Source organism: Cygnus atratus, chromosome 3 (genome assembly GCF_013377495.2).
Source record: "Cygnus atratus isolate AKBS03 ecotype Queensland, Australia chromosome 3, CAtr_DNAZoo_HiC_assembly, whole genome shotgun sequence".
NCBI classification, from domain to species: domain Eukaryota; kingdom Metazoa; phylum Chordata; class Aves; order Anseriformes; family Anatidae; genus Cygnus; species Cygnus atratus.
In genome coordinates, this window is record NC_066364.1 from 58209371 (window position 1) to 58224990 (window position 15620).

General features: G+C 36.5%; 1 protein-coding gene across 1 annotated transcript in view; it reads left to right on the plus strand.

Annotated features, from left to right (window-relative positions):
• The window catches only part of LAMA2 (laminin subunit alpha 2), a 380546-nt gene that overhangs the window by 345524 nt on the left and 19402 nt on the right, over nucleotides 1–15620 (plus strand). Inside the window, exons 50-57 of the mRNA XM_050709562.1 lie at nucleotides 558–720; nucleotides 3387–3531; nucleotides 5260–5398; nucleotides 7053–7064; nucleotides 9501–9621; nucleotides 11887–12050; nucleotides 12093–12105; nucleotides 13435–13583. Coding sequence (XP_050565519.1) covers nucleotides 558–720; nucleotides 3387–3531; nucleotides 5260–5398; nucleotides 7053–7064; nucleotides 9501–9621; nucleotides 11887–12050; nucleotides 12093–12105; nucleotides 13435–13583 — 906 coding nt within the window. The remainder of the gene's footprint in view (nucleotides 1–557; nucleotides 721–3386; nucleotides 3532–5259; nucleotides 5399–7052; nucleotides 7065–9500; nucleotides 9622–11886; nucleotides 12051–12092; nucleotides 12106–13434; nucleotides 13584–15620) is intronic.

The window sequence follows — 15620 nt, forward strand, 5'->3', positions numbered from 1 at the left end:
TACTGTCTTGCAGCTGTCTGATCTGTGTGACAGAGATGAACAAGAGTCCATCATAAAAAAATATATTAAACAATCTCAGAGCCTCATCTTTTCTGCTCTTTCATGACAAGAATGCCAAAAGCCTGTGGAGGGACTGATGCTTCTCCTCTTGCGGTGTTTGTAGCTTGTGGGTAAACAAAGAATCACGATTTCCAGGGTTTTCACTCTGGGGCCCTCCAGAAGTTGTAGAGATACTAGCAGTAACAAAACCAGGACTTATTACATAAATGCTATTTTATACTGAAGATTGCAAAATGACTTGTTATAGACCACAAGATATGTACAACAGGCCCAGAAGTGCTTTCTTGTTGGACAGTTAGTATCTGAGCTGACCTTACAACCCCACTTGTCAGAATGTGGGTTTGATATAGAATCAAACCAAGTTCAGGAAGACTCCCGAAAGACATCTCCTTGCCCCTTGCTCCTTCCCACTTCCCTTTCCCCCTCTCCCCCACACTTCTTTTTTTCTCTTTAACCTCACATGGCAAAAGAAACTTGTTGAAATTGCCCCTTTTCAGCCCACAGGTGGCAGATGGTGAAGGGACAGTGCAGTTCGATGGCGACAGCTATGCAGTGGTGAGCCGCCCGATTCGCTGGAACCCTAATATTTCCACAGTCATGTTCAAATTCAGGACCTTCTCGTCCAATGCCTTGCTGATGTATCTTGCTACTGAGGACTTGGTAAGAACAAACAATTAACCTCCACACTCCTTACAGATTTCATGCCATCTTTACAATGGCTTAGAAATTAGAAGACATAGAAATTGAATCTAGCACTGTCCTGGTATGATGCTGTTTGATATCCAAGTGAAGACAGACAGTGTTACAGTGTGCAAGCTGGCTGCCTAGGGTTAACAGACTTGTGAGCACATCCAGTTGTTAGATCCCAGCTTTTCTGAAATTATTAATGATTAATACATTTATCTCAAATGTTTACCTGTACAGACACTGCCAGTTATGGTTATACTTTTATAGTTTAAAATATCATAAGAGGAAGCAGGGAGAAGGAGAATATGGAAAGAGACAACTCTTAGATGGAAGTCCTACTAATCTATGGAAAAAGTTTGTTTATAATGTGAGTGGTATTAAAGGGGAACCAAATGGTGCAACAGTATGTGATGGTGATGACATTTTTTATGAGATTTACAAATTGTGCCTTTTACTGCTAAAAGAGAGACTAGAAACATTAGTTATAAAGGTACTCAGGATTTTAATTTGTATGCATTATCAAATGTGTGTGGATAATGGGAGAAGTTATAAAAACATCCAGCTGGATTCTCATGTGAATTGGGAGTAACTCAGTTTCAGTATCTCTGATCTAGACTGATTTGTAAGTCTGACTGGGAACAGTGTCCTTTTCTTATCCTTCTTTCCTTATTCTTTTCATATGGGCCAGTATTTATGAACACCAGTCCTCAGTGATGTCTGGAAGAATTATTGAGCTCTCATTGTTTTACAGAAAATCTGTCTATGTAAATAAGTCTTATTTCAGATTCCTGTGTTTTGGGAAGATCATCAGAATTTCTGGAATTATCGAGGAGGGTGTTGCCTTATTTCCTCTGACCAGCTTTACTAAAAGATAACATTTTATTACTATAGTGAAGTACTTATGTCATTTTTATAATTAATTTTATAGTTGAGTATTGAAAGTATAATATAATTATTTAAGATAATTTATATAATTATTTTGTATGATTATTATTAATTTAGGTAGTTTTTCTATTTAAAAATTGTTTAGTTGAACTCAAGGGAAAACACTGGGATCTGGAAGGCAGTGGGTCCCTGATGTAATTTATTTTTTAAAATATGGTCCCACAATATGAAAACATTGAGGATGCTCTTTCTAGTGATACACGGATAAATATGTAAAAGCATGTAAGCATCAAAAATACAGTGTTTGTTAAATTTTGCTCTTTTCTCCTTAACATAAATTTGTGTTCATATACATAACATTATTCTCAGTTTTGCACAAATATTCAGCACATAGTAAAGTATTGCCATTCCCTCTAGATCTGAACACAGGTACAACTAGCTGTGAGCAGAATGACTACAAAACTTCTAAAACCAAAATTTCTCTGATGCACTCATGTTCTAGTTCCACCATTATTTACTTAATGCCTTTCATGCTATCCAGTTCCCTGGCTATTTGTTTTACTCTTTGTATCCTGCCAGATCTTCTGTAGATGCTGAGGTGTATACCATTGCTCCAGTCAGCCATCTTCAGTTACTGATTAACTATTGGTATCAGTGATTGATGAGAAAAAGAATTCATAGATCTGTATGGCTCCATCAGTACAGATTACTCTTGGGAAACCCTTGGTAAACAGGCCCATTTTAACATCCTTACTATTGTTTTCTATCTTGTATGTCTAACCGTAGCTGAGATATATAGTAAATATACTATCTGTAGTACAGACATATAGTCAAAACTGAGTATTAGTTTCAAGTAATTATAATGCATAGAATCATAGAATCATAGAATATCCCAAGTTGGAAGGGACCCATAAGGATCATTGAGTCCAACTCCTGACACCACACAGGTCTGCCCAAAATTTTAGACCATGTGCCTAAGTGCACAGTCCAAATGCTTCTTGAACTCTGACAGTCTTGGTGCCGTGACTACGTCTCTGGGAAGCCTCTTCCAGTGTGCGACCACCCTCTCGGTGAAGAACCTCTTCCTGATGTCTAGCCTAAACCTCCCCTGCCTCAGCTTGACGCCATTCCCGCGGGTCCTATCACTGGTGATTAAGGAGAATAGGTTGGCGCCTGCCCTTCCACTCCTCCTTATGAGGAAGCTGTAGGCTGCAATGAGGTCTCCCCTCAGCCTGCTCTTTTCCAGGCTGAACAGGCCAAGTGACCTCAGCCGCTCCTCATACCATACGTCTTCCCCTCTAGGCCCTTCACCATCTTCATAGCCCTCCTGGGGACACTCTCCAACAGTTTTACATCCTTTTTGTACTGTGGTGCCCAGAACTGCATACAGTACTCGAGGTGAGGCCACACCAGCACAGAGTAGAGTGGGACAATCATTTCCCTTTCTGTCTTCAATCTAAGAAATTAAAAGTGCAGACATCCCAGCAAAACTCTATCTGAGTTAGTAAAACTTCAATTAAATTAACAATCCAAAGGGGAAGGAGAGAGGGAAAATAGAACTTGCAGCAGTCTGCTTGCAGCAGACTTTCATACAGTACAATCCTAGGCAGTAAACACTAAATTGGATTTTTTTAAAAGCTTGCAAAAAGTTGTCTATTGTGACTCAGAAAATAAAGTGTTTACGTAATGTTATATGCCTCTTACCAAAATGAACAAGAATCATAATTTGCATATTTAATCCCTTTCATTAACAGAAGGATTTCATGAGTGTAGAACTCAGTGATGGGCGTATAAAAGTCAGCTATGATCTGGGTTCAGGAACAGCTTCTGTTACCAGCAACCAAAATCATAATGATGGCAGATGGAAATCTTTCACCCTGTCAAGAATTCAGAAGCAAGGTGAGTTCCTGTGGTGTTAATGCCATGAGCTTCCCAGTTACCTATTTCATACAGAACCATCTAATTATGGGGAAAACAATGTACAAAATTGGTGAAATTATGAAATTCTAGTGGTTTAGGAACTTCTTTTACTTAGGTTACAGGTGTGTTGGGCTGCATCTGAGTGATTACAGTGTCAAACAGGACTTTTATGATAACCTTTTGAAACAGGTAGCTTATTTTTCATGCATAATTCTGCTTTACAGCTGTGTAAATTGTGTTCTAAAAAGCTCCTGAGTGTGAAAATAAAGAAGCTTTTTCATTAGTTCCCTGATGTTGTTCAAAATAATAAAACAAACCTGCGTGATTTTTGTTAGGACAGCAATAGCTTTTTTGCTGTACAGTCCTTTCATACTCAGCATATCCCAAAATTCTTTTAAAAGCAATGCATTAAATACTGATAGTACAGTATCTCAGCAGACAAGCACAGCAGCCATTTACAACAGACTTCTGTGGCACACTGTGCCTTTATGTGCTAAAGTCTCTGTGCCTTCTGAATCTTCTGAGTCACCAAGAGCCCCTTAAATATGCTTTTCCTCCTCTGACCTCTTCAGTGCCAGCTCTCCACCTGACCTTCGCATCTCAAATACAGACTCACTCTTGTCATTTAGATGAAGTGGACTTGAGAGCTGGGCAACTGGTCAGAACAACTCGAAGCTCTCACCTCTAGATTTGCTGCACCTTATTTATATAATTCACATAATGTCACATAATTGTAATTTCTTCATACCATTCAAACACAATATGTGTTTTTATAGAAGATACAGGTATAGAAAATTAAAGCAAAGAAGTCTATCCTCCACTCAATTCTCTTTCACTCCTGAAAAATGAATAGTTTGGTTTCGGGTTTTTTACATTCCTTCTCTCTTTAAAGGACGTTTATTTATTCAGCTGCTTCTACAGGGGACTCACCTGTATATTAGAAGTAATTTCTTGCATTTAACTGTCTGGGGGGAAGAAAAGGAAGGAAGCAAGGAAGGAAGGAATGAAGAAGGAAAGAAGCAAGGAATAAAGGAAAGAACTCTCTTTGCATTTCTGAGGAATAATGTTCCCTTCTTCCTTGGGGGCTACGCAGCACTTTTCAGTGTGTCATGTCTCTGTCAATGAACCTTAAATTCTGTATTAATCCACAGACTGAAAACATGGATGGAACAAGTATTTAAATAGGATGGTTTTATATAGTTCATCAGTGAATCCAGATTGAGATTAGACATGACAGCAATTGACTACTTTGGGCTGAAAATTGTTTAGAGTGACTGATTGCCAATCTCTTAGGCACATCATGATAATCCTTAACAAACTTTTACTCTGAAGAAAACCTGCTCAAGTGTCAACCTTTGGACTGAAATCACAAATTAAATATAAAATGATCTGTTCTGTCTTGAGTTTGTCCTGAAATGTTAGCTCCAAATTACATTGACACAGAGAACATACCAAATTAAAACTGGCTTAGAGAATATATAAAAGCATACAGAATTGCTCTATCTCTTCAAAAAAGTGTGGGTCTCCCTATGTCCATAACTAACAGTTTGGAAACCCAGTGTTTTCACTGAAAAAACAAACAAACAAAAAACAAACTCCTTGCCTCTCCCTTCATCTGGGAATCTTCCAAATATTTTCTCTTTGGTTTCTTACATTGACATAATTGTTTGTGTCTGATTTTTGAAACTAATCTCAAATTTCTTCCAGCTAACATATCAATTGTAGACATAGACACCAATGAAGAAGAGACCATAGCAACAACTTCTACAGGCAGCCACTCTGGGCTCAACTTAAAAGGACATGAGAAAATATATTTTGGTGGATTGCCAACCCTTAGAAACCTAAGGTAACATGGCTCAAACCACTTTTTTTTTTTTTTTTTTTTTTTTTTAACCTTTGGGAAAGGAAGGTAAATGAAGTATAATCTTATTGTCTGTATCCATTTATTGAACTCATTTGCAGTAAGTGAATGGTAGATTCCCAATGTAGTCTACATTACCACACCAGACCAAAACTTCACTTGTACATTTCAATGTTGGTCACAGTTCACGTTATACAAATACAAGATAAACTGTTGTAATGGTGCTGTACAGCTTTCTGATGCTGTTCAGAGCCATGATGTAGCTGGCTTTCTCTTTTTAAGTCTATTTTCTTAAATGATGAATAGAATTTATGACTCTAATCATACAGAAACACCTCCATACCTCCACAAAATTAATCACAAGTGTTTTACTTGTGCATGAGTAGGAAAAACTGAACTACAAACTATGCCTTGTGGGATTACTGTTAAATGGGCATGCATGTCTTCATAATCCGGCTCACTATAGTTTCAATACATCTAAAAATACGGTGTTTAGAAATCACTTAAAATTATTTGTAGATGTGAATTCCTAGACAAATTAAATTCCTAGACAAATTAAATTCCCCTTGATATATGTAATATAATTGGAATGAAATATGTCAACCTTTTCACTTCGGAAGCCTGACCCTGAATTTCTTACTCCATTAAAGTTCCTGTTATATATTTGTAAAACATTGCATATGATTATTGATAAACTTAAATTTTAATATAATAAAGTAACTGGATAACAGACTCTTGAATTTAGTGTGTGTATTACATGGTTTTAAATAGACCAAAAAGTTTACTTAAGGCTTAAATGAATATTCAGCAGTTTTGCAATTACAAGAACAAGAGAATTCTGTGCTACAATGAACAGATGAGCAACACAGAAACAAGCCCATTAATCTATGTCAGCTTTACCTAGATGGCATAATGACAGCCTTAAAGTTGTCTTGTGTGCAAGGAACTGGTGTGATTAGTCCACAGGCTGTTCAGTAACTGAAGGAACGGACACATTTGTTAATTTATTAGGTTAATAACTGACCTCTGGTGTCAAATCATCCAGCAATAAAAAGATCTAAGCTATTTTCCTCTTGAAATTTAGCACTATGTTGTGTAATTGTGAAATCACACCAGCACATTATAAAATATCTAGAGCAATTATATTTCAACAAATCCTTTGTGGTCGCTCAGAAAACCAGTGTACAGCAGCTACCTGGACCTCTGGTAACCATTTTGGCTACAGCTGTAGGCAAATCAGTCATTGGTGCAAAATGAATTTTAAGGTAAATTAGAGTCAAAAATAGTGAAAAGCGGATTAAAGCAAAGCTGAGCTACTGCAAACAATAGATGCTGAGGTCCCTGACTTTGTAATTATCAGGTTGTGTCAGTTCTGCAAAATTCTTTTACATGATTTGCTTTTTACTCATGACCAAGTACAGCAACAAATTATAAAAGCTTTCTGATGTACTACATTTTAAAGTATTTGTTTTCAGAGTAATCCGATTAATTATGATAGCCTAGTAGTGTGTATAGAAACTCACCATCCATTATGTGTTTATATATCTGCTTCACAGTGAAATATTTTGAACCTTGTTAATAAGTATCATTTGCTATAATTAATGTAATTTTGATTTTTTTTCTTTCTCTCTCATCCTAGTATGAAAGCAAGGTAAAGATAATCAGATTACTTGCATGACTTGCATGTGTCTAGTAAGTGCAGCTTGAAAGCACAAGCGGCAATGCAGAAGCAGCGTGTGGGTAGTATTTATACCAGCTGTTATGCTAAGGCTGTTAATTCAGCGAGTTGCTCCTGCTGCAACAAGCAAAGCTGCTTCCAAGTGCTTAACGCTGTCATTTTACATGCTGTGCCCACACCTACACAATCAACTTTTATTTTCTTCACACAGCTGCTTAATTCAGCTGTGTTTGTATATTACCCTGGAGTGCATTCCAAGCAAAGCTACAACAAGCTGTATTTCCAAGTTTGGTTAAGATCTCTAGTCTGTAAGAACGGCATAGTCCAGGGTCAGGCAAGGAGCAATGCACTCCAAGGCTGTGAATTAATTCCTGAGATGGGTATGAAAGCTAGGTGCAGACTTTGGTGAAATTTGCCACTTATAAGTTTAAGAACTGGGGAGAAGACGGGGGATGTCACTTATTTGTTACAGTGTTTTCAGTTTGCAGCTATTTGCTTCCAGTTTTGCTTTGAGCTCTCAGATATGAACTGAACTTGACTCTGTTTTGCAGCTTAATTCACAGGTTGAGTTTTAAAAATGTAACTTCCCCACCATGATCCAAGAGACCCACTCTTTTAAAAACAACTAAAGACAACTAGATTATTTCTTCTTTCCATCCTCCACTCTTTTCTCATGTTGACTTGAAATCGATCCTATTTTGGAGAAGAAAAAAAAAAGCCCAATAATTTTCTAAGATCTGAATGAACTTGGAAAGTTCATTAAGAAAACATCAAGCGTTAAATGTTTACAGGGCCTTAGGGTTCATATGAGTTAGGAACTCTAAGATAGCAGCAACTGCCTGTAACCAGAGAGCATGAGGACAGTCTGTAATTGAAAAGGACAAGAGGGCGCAGGAATATGAAGGGGTTATGGACGACAATGACAGGAGTGTATGGGCACTGTTGACAGGGACACGACAAAAGGGTTCTGCTGCTGGTAAATGAGTCTCTAAAAGAGCTGGGGAAGAGCTAGGAAAATCAAAAATGAAAGATGATCGCAACTAGGTGATTGTAAATAAAACAGAATAAGGAGAATTTTAGTAAGCCAGATGGTTCCTTTAAGTTACATACAGGATGCAAATTTGCCAGAGAATACATTGCGCTTGCTAGGATGGCTATAATGCAAAGAATGGCTTTCGGTACCAAAATATGCAGCTAAACAGTATCTAAGCAAAATGGTTTTATTTTGTAATTAACATTCTTAAAAAGCTTTTCTTTCCTTGCAGGGAGTTGAGTGGTAGGTTTTTGGTGGTTTTTTTTGTTTGTTTGTTTCTGTCCCATCCACCTCCCCCCTCGCGGTTTTAACTCCTTATATATTTTCCAAATTCATTTTTCTTTCTTTGAGCTGCTCACATTATTCAGACATTCTACTAAACTGCCTACACTCATGGGTGACTGTAATATTGTGAACGAATTAACTAGTGCTTTTCTTTTGGGATTTAGTTTTCGTGGTATGAATGGCAACATTTTTTTCTGAATTGCCTTTATAAGGCTTTTCTCCTTGCAAACCTGGTTCAGATCTTACCAGCAATTACAGCCTCTCTCTGGTGTTGCCAGGCTTGGAATATGCAAATTATATTTTTACATTCAAGTATCTTTAGTGTAACTTTCAGGGGGTTTCTCCCTTCTTCAGGCTTCCAGCTGATGAGTCAAAACCTGGAACTTTGCAATTCTACTATGGTATTTCAAGTCTTGAATGGGTAGTTGGGTTCTATAACAAACTCAAGTGTTTTGTTTTCTTTAACCACCCAAGAAAGTCAAGTGTATTACTATGCTTAAAATAAACATGCAGCTGTTTTCATAGGAAATATACTGGAAATATAAAATATAAAGAAATCAAATGTTAGTCCATGTGACCATAAAGGATTCCCAAAGCACTGAAAATATCAAGTGATTTTTTTTTCAATCTTTGGCAAATACTTCATAAATATTTATATTCTGCAAAAGTTCCTTTTTCATTAAGATCTAGCATGCATAAAGATAAATGAAACATCTGTCTTCCAGTCAAGGCTTTTCGTTATTGTTATGATTTTCCAGTTTGCATCTTTCTTCTTTGCCTAAAGAATACATACTTATTTCATAGCTCACTGTCACCAAACGTGACAACACTCCTTTACCAAAAAAAAATAAAAAAAAAAAAGTCTATTGCCAAAAGGAGATGAATCTCCTGTTACACCTTTGTTGAGTGATGAGTGCATTATGTACTGATAGGTGGCAGAAGGCAAGATGTATTCATTTGTGTATATGTATGTGTTTAAAAATAAAAATCAAGCATCTGTGCATCTCAAAGTGCATGTGTTTGCATTTAGCTGCCTGTGCGCTTGCTAAAGTCTGGTTTTGAAACTAAATTGTACTTTTGAATTTTTTTAGGCCTGAAGTGAACTTAAAGAAATATACAGGTTGCCTCAAAGAGATTGAAATTTCAAGGACACCGTATAATATTTTGAGTAGTCCTGATTTTGTTGGTTTAACTAAAGGATGCACATTGGAGGTTAGTCTGACTTTAATATATTTTGGTCTTAAAGGGCATAAATGTTTTCTGGTTTATGGCAGAACATTTTTAATGTATAATGTGTATTCAGAAAAAATACAGAGATCTAACCTGAACATCAGAACTATTTAAGAGAAAGAAAGGTTAATTAGTCTGATCAGAAAGTAGATCAGTTTTCCAGATCCTGACTTCTTGGACAGTATCCCTAGACAGTTGTGATATAACTGTCTCAAAAAAATAGGATTTTCTACAATGTTTATTAGCTTTGTTTCAGCTGACTGAAATGGGAGTTATTGACATTAATGAGGATAGAATTAGGCACTGACAATATTGCAAAAACCTTTAAAAAATGATGCATACAAAATTCAAGGATTTAAAGGTGTTTTTAGACGATGCTTATTACAAAATCATTCTCTACAGAATGAGTGACTTTGAAAGCCATGGAGAGCCTCGGGGTAACTGAAACAAAGTCACATTTAGGGTAGGAAATGTAGAACGCTTATTGCTACAAGATACCACTGAAGTTGTAGGGACATTTCTTACTGATCACTCAGAATGTACAATATTGGTGTTATTATTTTAACTTTGAATACTGCTCAAGTCCAATTATTTTCAACTGTTGCTGCTTCTAATTAACAGTCTTCTGGTTCATATAAAAGTTGTAGAATCCTGATTCAAAATTTGGGAAAGAATATAGTAATTTTCCATGGAAACAAAGAGTCTTATATAAAAAAATTATTTCAGGTGACAGTAGTCTCCTGATTAATACTTTTTATTTCTTCCCTGGAAACATATGCTGTTTAAGATAATTTTGCAAGAATATATGTGTTCTAGAGCTGCATATCAGATAACAGTACAGTAAATCTAAATTATTTGCTGTTTACTCGATGCTCTCCAAAACACTACTAATTTCCTTTGAACAGTAACTGGAACTTGGCCAGCATAAACTAAAGACAAGTAACCACTTTTGCTGTATTCATCAATTCTACCTTCATCAGAACAAAAAGAATACAATAATAGGACTCTTGGATAAGGTGTAGACTAAATGGATATGCCATGAGATGGTCATTTTTAATCTTTTAGGTTTGTGGTAAAGCTAAACTGCAAACAACCAGATTGCTCAAATTCTTTTAAATCTTAGTAATTTGAGTTCAGAAAAAAAAAAAAAAATCTTTAGAAGTTCCTATTTATTTCCATTGATTGTAGATTCTTTCCTGAATGGGAGAGAAGGATTGTCGTATTCATTTTCTTCTGATGCTGTGAACCTTAGAAAGAACTTTTTTTTTTAGGATTTTTTTTTTTTAAACTCTTGAGTTTTCTGAGTTTGAAATCTAATTGGATTAAACATTTTGTTGGTGAATTAAATAAAGTATTCTCATTAAAACAAGATATGTAGGATAATTAAAAATAAGTGAAGTAAAAGCATTAAAAATAACATTAAAAAAAAAAAAAAAGGCTGGATATAATAAGCTATGTAAATGCCCTGGGATTTCAGAGAAAGTTAAACATCAACAATTTTATCTGTCATAGTCTTTTATCTCTATATCTGAAAACAGTTTTATTGTACTGAACAAAATGGTTAGTTATTTTAGAAAAATCATTTTTTTTCTATAGAGTGGTCTTCCTATGATGGAAGAGTGCAAGAACTGGCAGAAATTACACAAAGTCTTCATGAATATGCACAAATTTTTGCTTTGATGAAATACTCTACTCTTTAAACTGTGCTTATAGCTACAAATGTCCAAAGAGTTGGGCCATGAGCAAGGAGTGCTTCATTTGCGAGCCTGAGTCATCAAGAAAGCAATGGTGCTTAGTGAAGCAATAATAATGAGGCAGTAATGACTCATTAATAGAAAGTATTTTCTAGGCAAGTTTGAAAAATAGTAGAATCTAGTTTGTGTTGCCAACAATTGTACTGATTTAAAAGCAAAATCTCACTGTAGTAACTCTATGGAAAACATTCATATTTAAAAAAAAAAAAAACTGCGCAGATAGTTTTAATATGGGAGGATATTCTGAAATTGGACTGGAACTTTGTATTCCTGTAACAAAGAATTCCAGAAATATCCTAATGCACCAGATATAAACAGGTAAACTCATGTTTGCACGACACTTTGAAAAGTAAATTGCTTAATGTTTATTATTACTTTCCATCTCTCACAGTTGTTATATTTACATGGTTTATTATCTTAGTTAATGAAGCTGTGTGTTCATGCTCTGCTTTTAATCCTACTCATGCACTTTCCTGTCCTCTCCTTTCTGCAGAACATTTATACAGTTAGCTTCCCCAAACCTGGCTTTGTGGAACTGCAGCCTGTCTCCTTTGACTTGGGCATAGAAATCAATCTCTCCTTCAGCACAAAGAATGAGTCTGGGATCATCTTGTTTGGTACAAGTGGCACAGTTGTCCCCCCGAGGAGAAAACGCAGGTACACTAGGAGGAAAGCTCCCCCTTCGAGGAGAAAGCGCAGACAGACTGGACAGGTACGAAAAACCTAGCAAAAGATAAAGGAAACCCACGACTTTACCAATTTTATTTTCCACTCAGTTTTGTTCCAAGGCACTGTCATGTTTATTCTTAAGTTAAAATTCAGTGACTGGGAATAACTTATGCTAATATTATCCTTTATCTGATGGAAAACCTGATAGGGGCTCAGAATTCCATTTTTTTTATTATTTTATTGAAGCAACTGTTTTCTCTTAAGGAATCATATTTGAACATCCATTGCTTGCTGCTAAACAATGTATTGTTTTTCTATGATATAGATGTTTCATGTTGTTCTTCTTTTTCTTTTTTTTTTTTTTTTTTAATCAAACTTAAATGTTTGAGAATGTTAGTCCTTATTCTGAAGACTACTTCTGCACTCTTTGTGCCTGGAAACACCTCGTTCCTGTTCACATAGACTCAAATGAGGACCACTCAGTTTTCCTTGAGACAATGGGGAAAAAATAAGAAAAAAAAAAGCTAAGAGCAATGCAAGATAAGCTCCTTGTTGTGGGATTTATGATTTAAGAGTGCTCCGACCTCTCCTCCTCTCCCTTTCTGAAGAAGAGGATAGAGACAATTTATTCAGAGAAAATACCTGCAGAGTTAGAAATTATTCAAGTCTTGAATAATTGAAAACTTAATAGGTAGATATACTACAACAAAGATAAGCAAAAAAAATGTTTGCTGCTTTCTTTTGGGAAGTGATATTTCGTTGTTCTCCTTCACACCTATTTTGGGACAAAGCCCTTGGTGACCTCAAGCAACACACTCCAGGAACAGCACATTATAATGGCTCGCCCACATCACATTGACTTCAGGGTAGGGGCACCTTTGTCATTACTTAGCTCTTCAGGTCACACAAGTGAGCATAACACTCATTGCTATAGTAACTGTAGGTTAGATCTTGATATCTGCTACAACATGATATTGGTTGCTAGAGTAACTACAAGCATGATTTGCCAGCCCTCCAAATGCAGAACTCACCCTGAGACCAAAGCTATTCAGGGCTTGATAGATTTAAGACCAGGTCTTGGAACAGCAAAAATCAGAAGAATTTTAGGTTAGAAGTCTCTTTGCTTCCCTGCAAATAGGTATGCAGAGTCAAGTTTTTTGTTGAGTCTTTCCAGCATGACTTTATTTCACCCATTCTTCATTATAAAAATACTATAGAGCCTGAATGTGGCAAAAGCAGCAGAACTGCAACTATCAGTGAACAATATAAAAGTCAGTGTAAGAAAATAAAACGTATATACTAATGTAAAAACAAGTGAAATTGTTTCTTTCCAAATGTACCTTACTTTCATGTAGCAATGTATATGTTGCAGGCATACTATGCAGTGTTCCTGAACAGAGGTCGACTGGAAGTACATATCTCCACTGGAACACGGGATCCACACAGAATCACCATCAAACCAGAAGCTGGAGAGTTTCATGATGGCAGAGCACACTCTGTGAGGATAGAAAGAGCTAAAGGGTAACACATAACCTGGAGGTGCTACAGAACATGCAGTACAGTACAGTACAATTCAACAAAACGAATGCACCAATGTCATTAGCAATCCACTCAAATGCTTCCACTGAGGCAAAGAATGTGCCTCCTTATCCAAAAATTTTCAGAAGTCAGTTCCTGCCAGTGCTTACTATTCTGCACAGCAATGTATATGTGCTTTCATAGGTTACCAGCCTGTTTCTCCAAAGACCTGCATTTGTCTGAATTGGCGTTTTTAACCTTCTGATGCTTGGCAAATAAATTTTATTAATCTAATCTGTACATCAGAAATGCTGCTGTGGTGCAGTAAATCACGTTTTGGAAATGTGTAGAGAAAGGCCATTTTCAGAAAAATAGCAGCAACAGCACAGCAGTCTGTAACTGTTTTGAGATGCCATGTGCTGGTGGATGTACAGTGTTGCCTGGATAAAATGGTAAAACAGTGAAGGTGCACAGTCCCAGGTAATCAACAGTCTTTCTTACAGCTGGAAAGCCATTGCACACCTTCTCAGACCATGTTGTTTTAACAGAATTTCACTTAGTTTCCTTTACTTTTTCTCAGCTATCATAAGAAATGCTCATTACCCCTTCATCATTGAGGAAGTGATTAGAAACAGCACTACTGTAGTAGTCAGTATTATTTATGGCCTGAAATCACCCTTGTTCCAAGCAGGGTTTGTGGGCATTTACTGTACAAATATTCAGTGGATTAGTGCACTATGTACAATGCTGTTCTGTCTTGCTTTGTTAAATAGAAATTAGAAAGAAAATGTGACATCCAGCATGTTACAAAATGTGGTAGATTAATTGAACAGGCTTATCCAAGCATGCTGAATACTAGGCTTTACTCTTTATGCCCCATCACACTGAAGCCTCCTTGTCCAACAACTCCTGTCTGTCTATTCCCCAGGTGCCCTCCTGTGTTCTCTATAACCTGCTTTGCTTTGCTTTGTCCTTTGTCAGTAGAATTTTCTGTCTCAATTTCTGTTGTATCATTTTAAAAAATCTTGTAAATAATGCCTTCAGAAAGTCTTTCTCCCTAGCTTTGATGTCTAGTTGGAGGTAAAACTGCGAATTCTTTGGGAGAAAGAATTATTTTGGAAATGGATGACTGCATTATGCAAAACATCATGGGCTGCTGTGACAGAAAACAATTATCCAGTAATTATAATAAGCTCTAAAGAACAAAGAAAGTTCTTTTCATCAGTGCTATAGCAAGTTCAGTAGCTTGACCCATGAAAGTACAAGACACAATTGCTGTACAATGCCATCCAGTGATGATGCTTGTTAGATGCACCCCCCATTTTTTCAAAGTAGCTCTGTTACAAAACAAATTGTCTGAACTTTGCAGTTCCTGTATGTTAAATGGAAGGGAAAGGATATAAATTAAGACTAACCCCCTCCTCTGTTCATCATGAACTCAAGCTTTATTTGATTAAATATGAGGGATGTCATCTGAAAACTCTTCAGACAGCTAATTGTCCATATAATTATAAACTATTTGCTTTCTCTTCCACAGTAATTATAGGATACTGTTTGAGGACTAATGCACATCATTGTGTGGTTCTGCTTGGTGCCAAAATGTTTACTATGGTAATGGCTAAAGATGAGATGAAATGTATGAGTGCTGATAAAGAAGTTGACAATCAGTACCAGTGGATAACATGCAGCAGCACAAAGGATAACTCGAGTCTTGACAGGCTAATTTTCCTACGTTTGCTCTGAAGGCAGTGAAGAGAAGTATCTTCTTTGGGATACTTCACAGAACATAAATTAGTCTGTTGCTCTGAACTGACCCCAGAGAAATCTCTCTCTTTCTGTTTCCACTGCTGAGGGATCTAGGGGAAATCCTAGAGATTCTCCTCAAAGACAGGGCTTTTAATACCCACTTCCTGCAACCCTCCAAAAAATGAACCACTTTCTTACTCTACGGATTTCTAGATCAAATGAATGCATCCATATTTATCAGGAAATTGGAAAATTTGCATGCAGTATGTCAGTTATTTAATTTAGGTGCTTAAA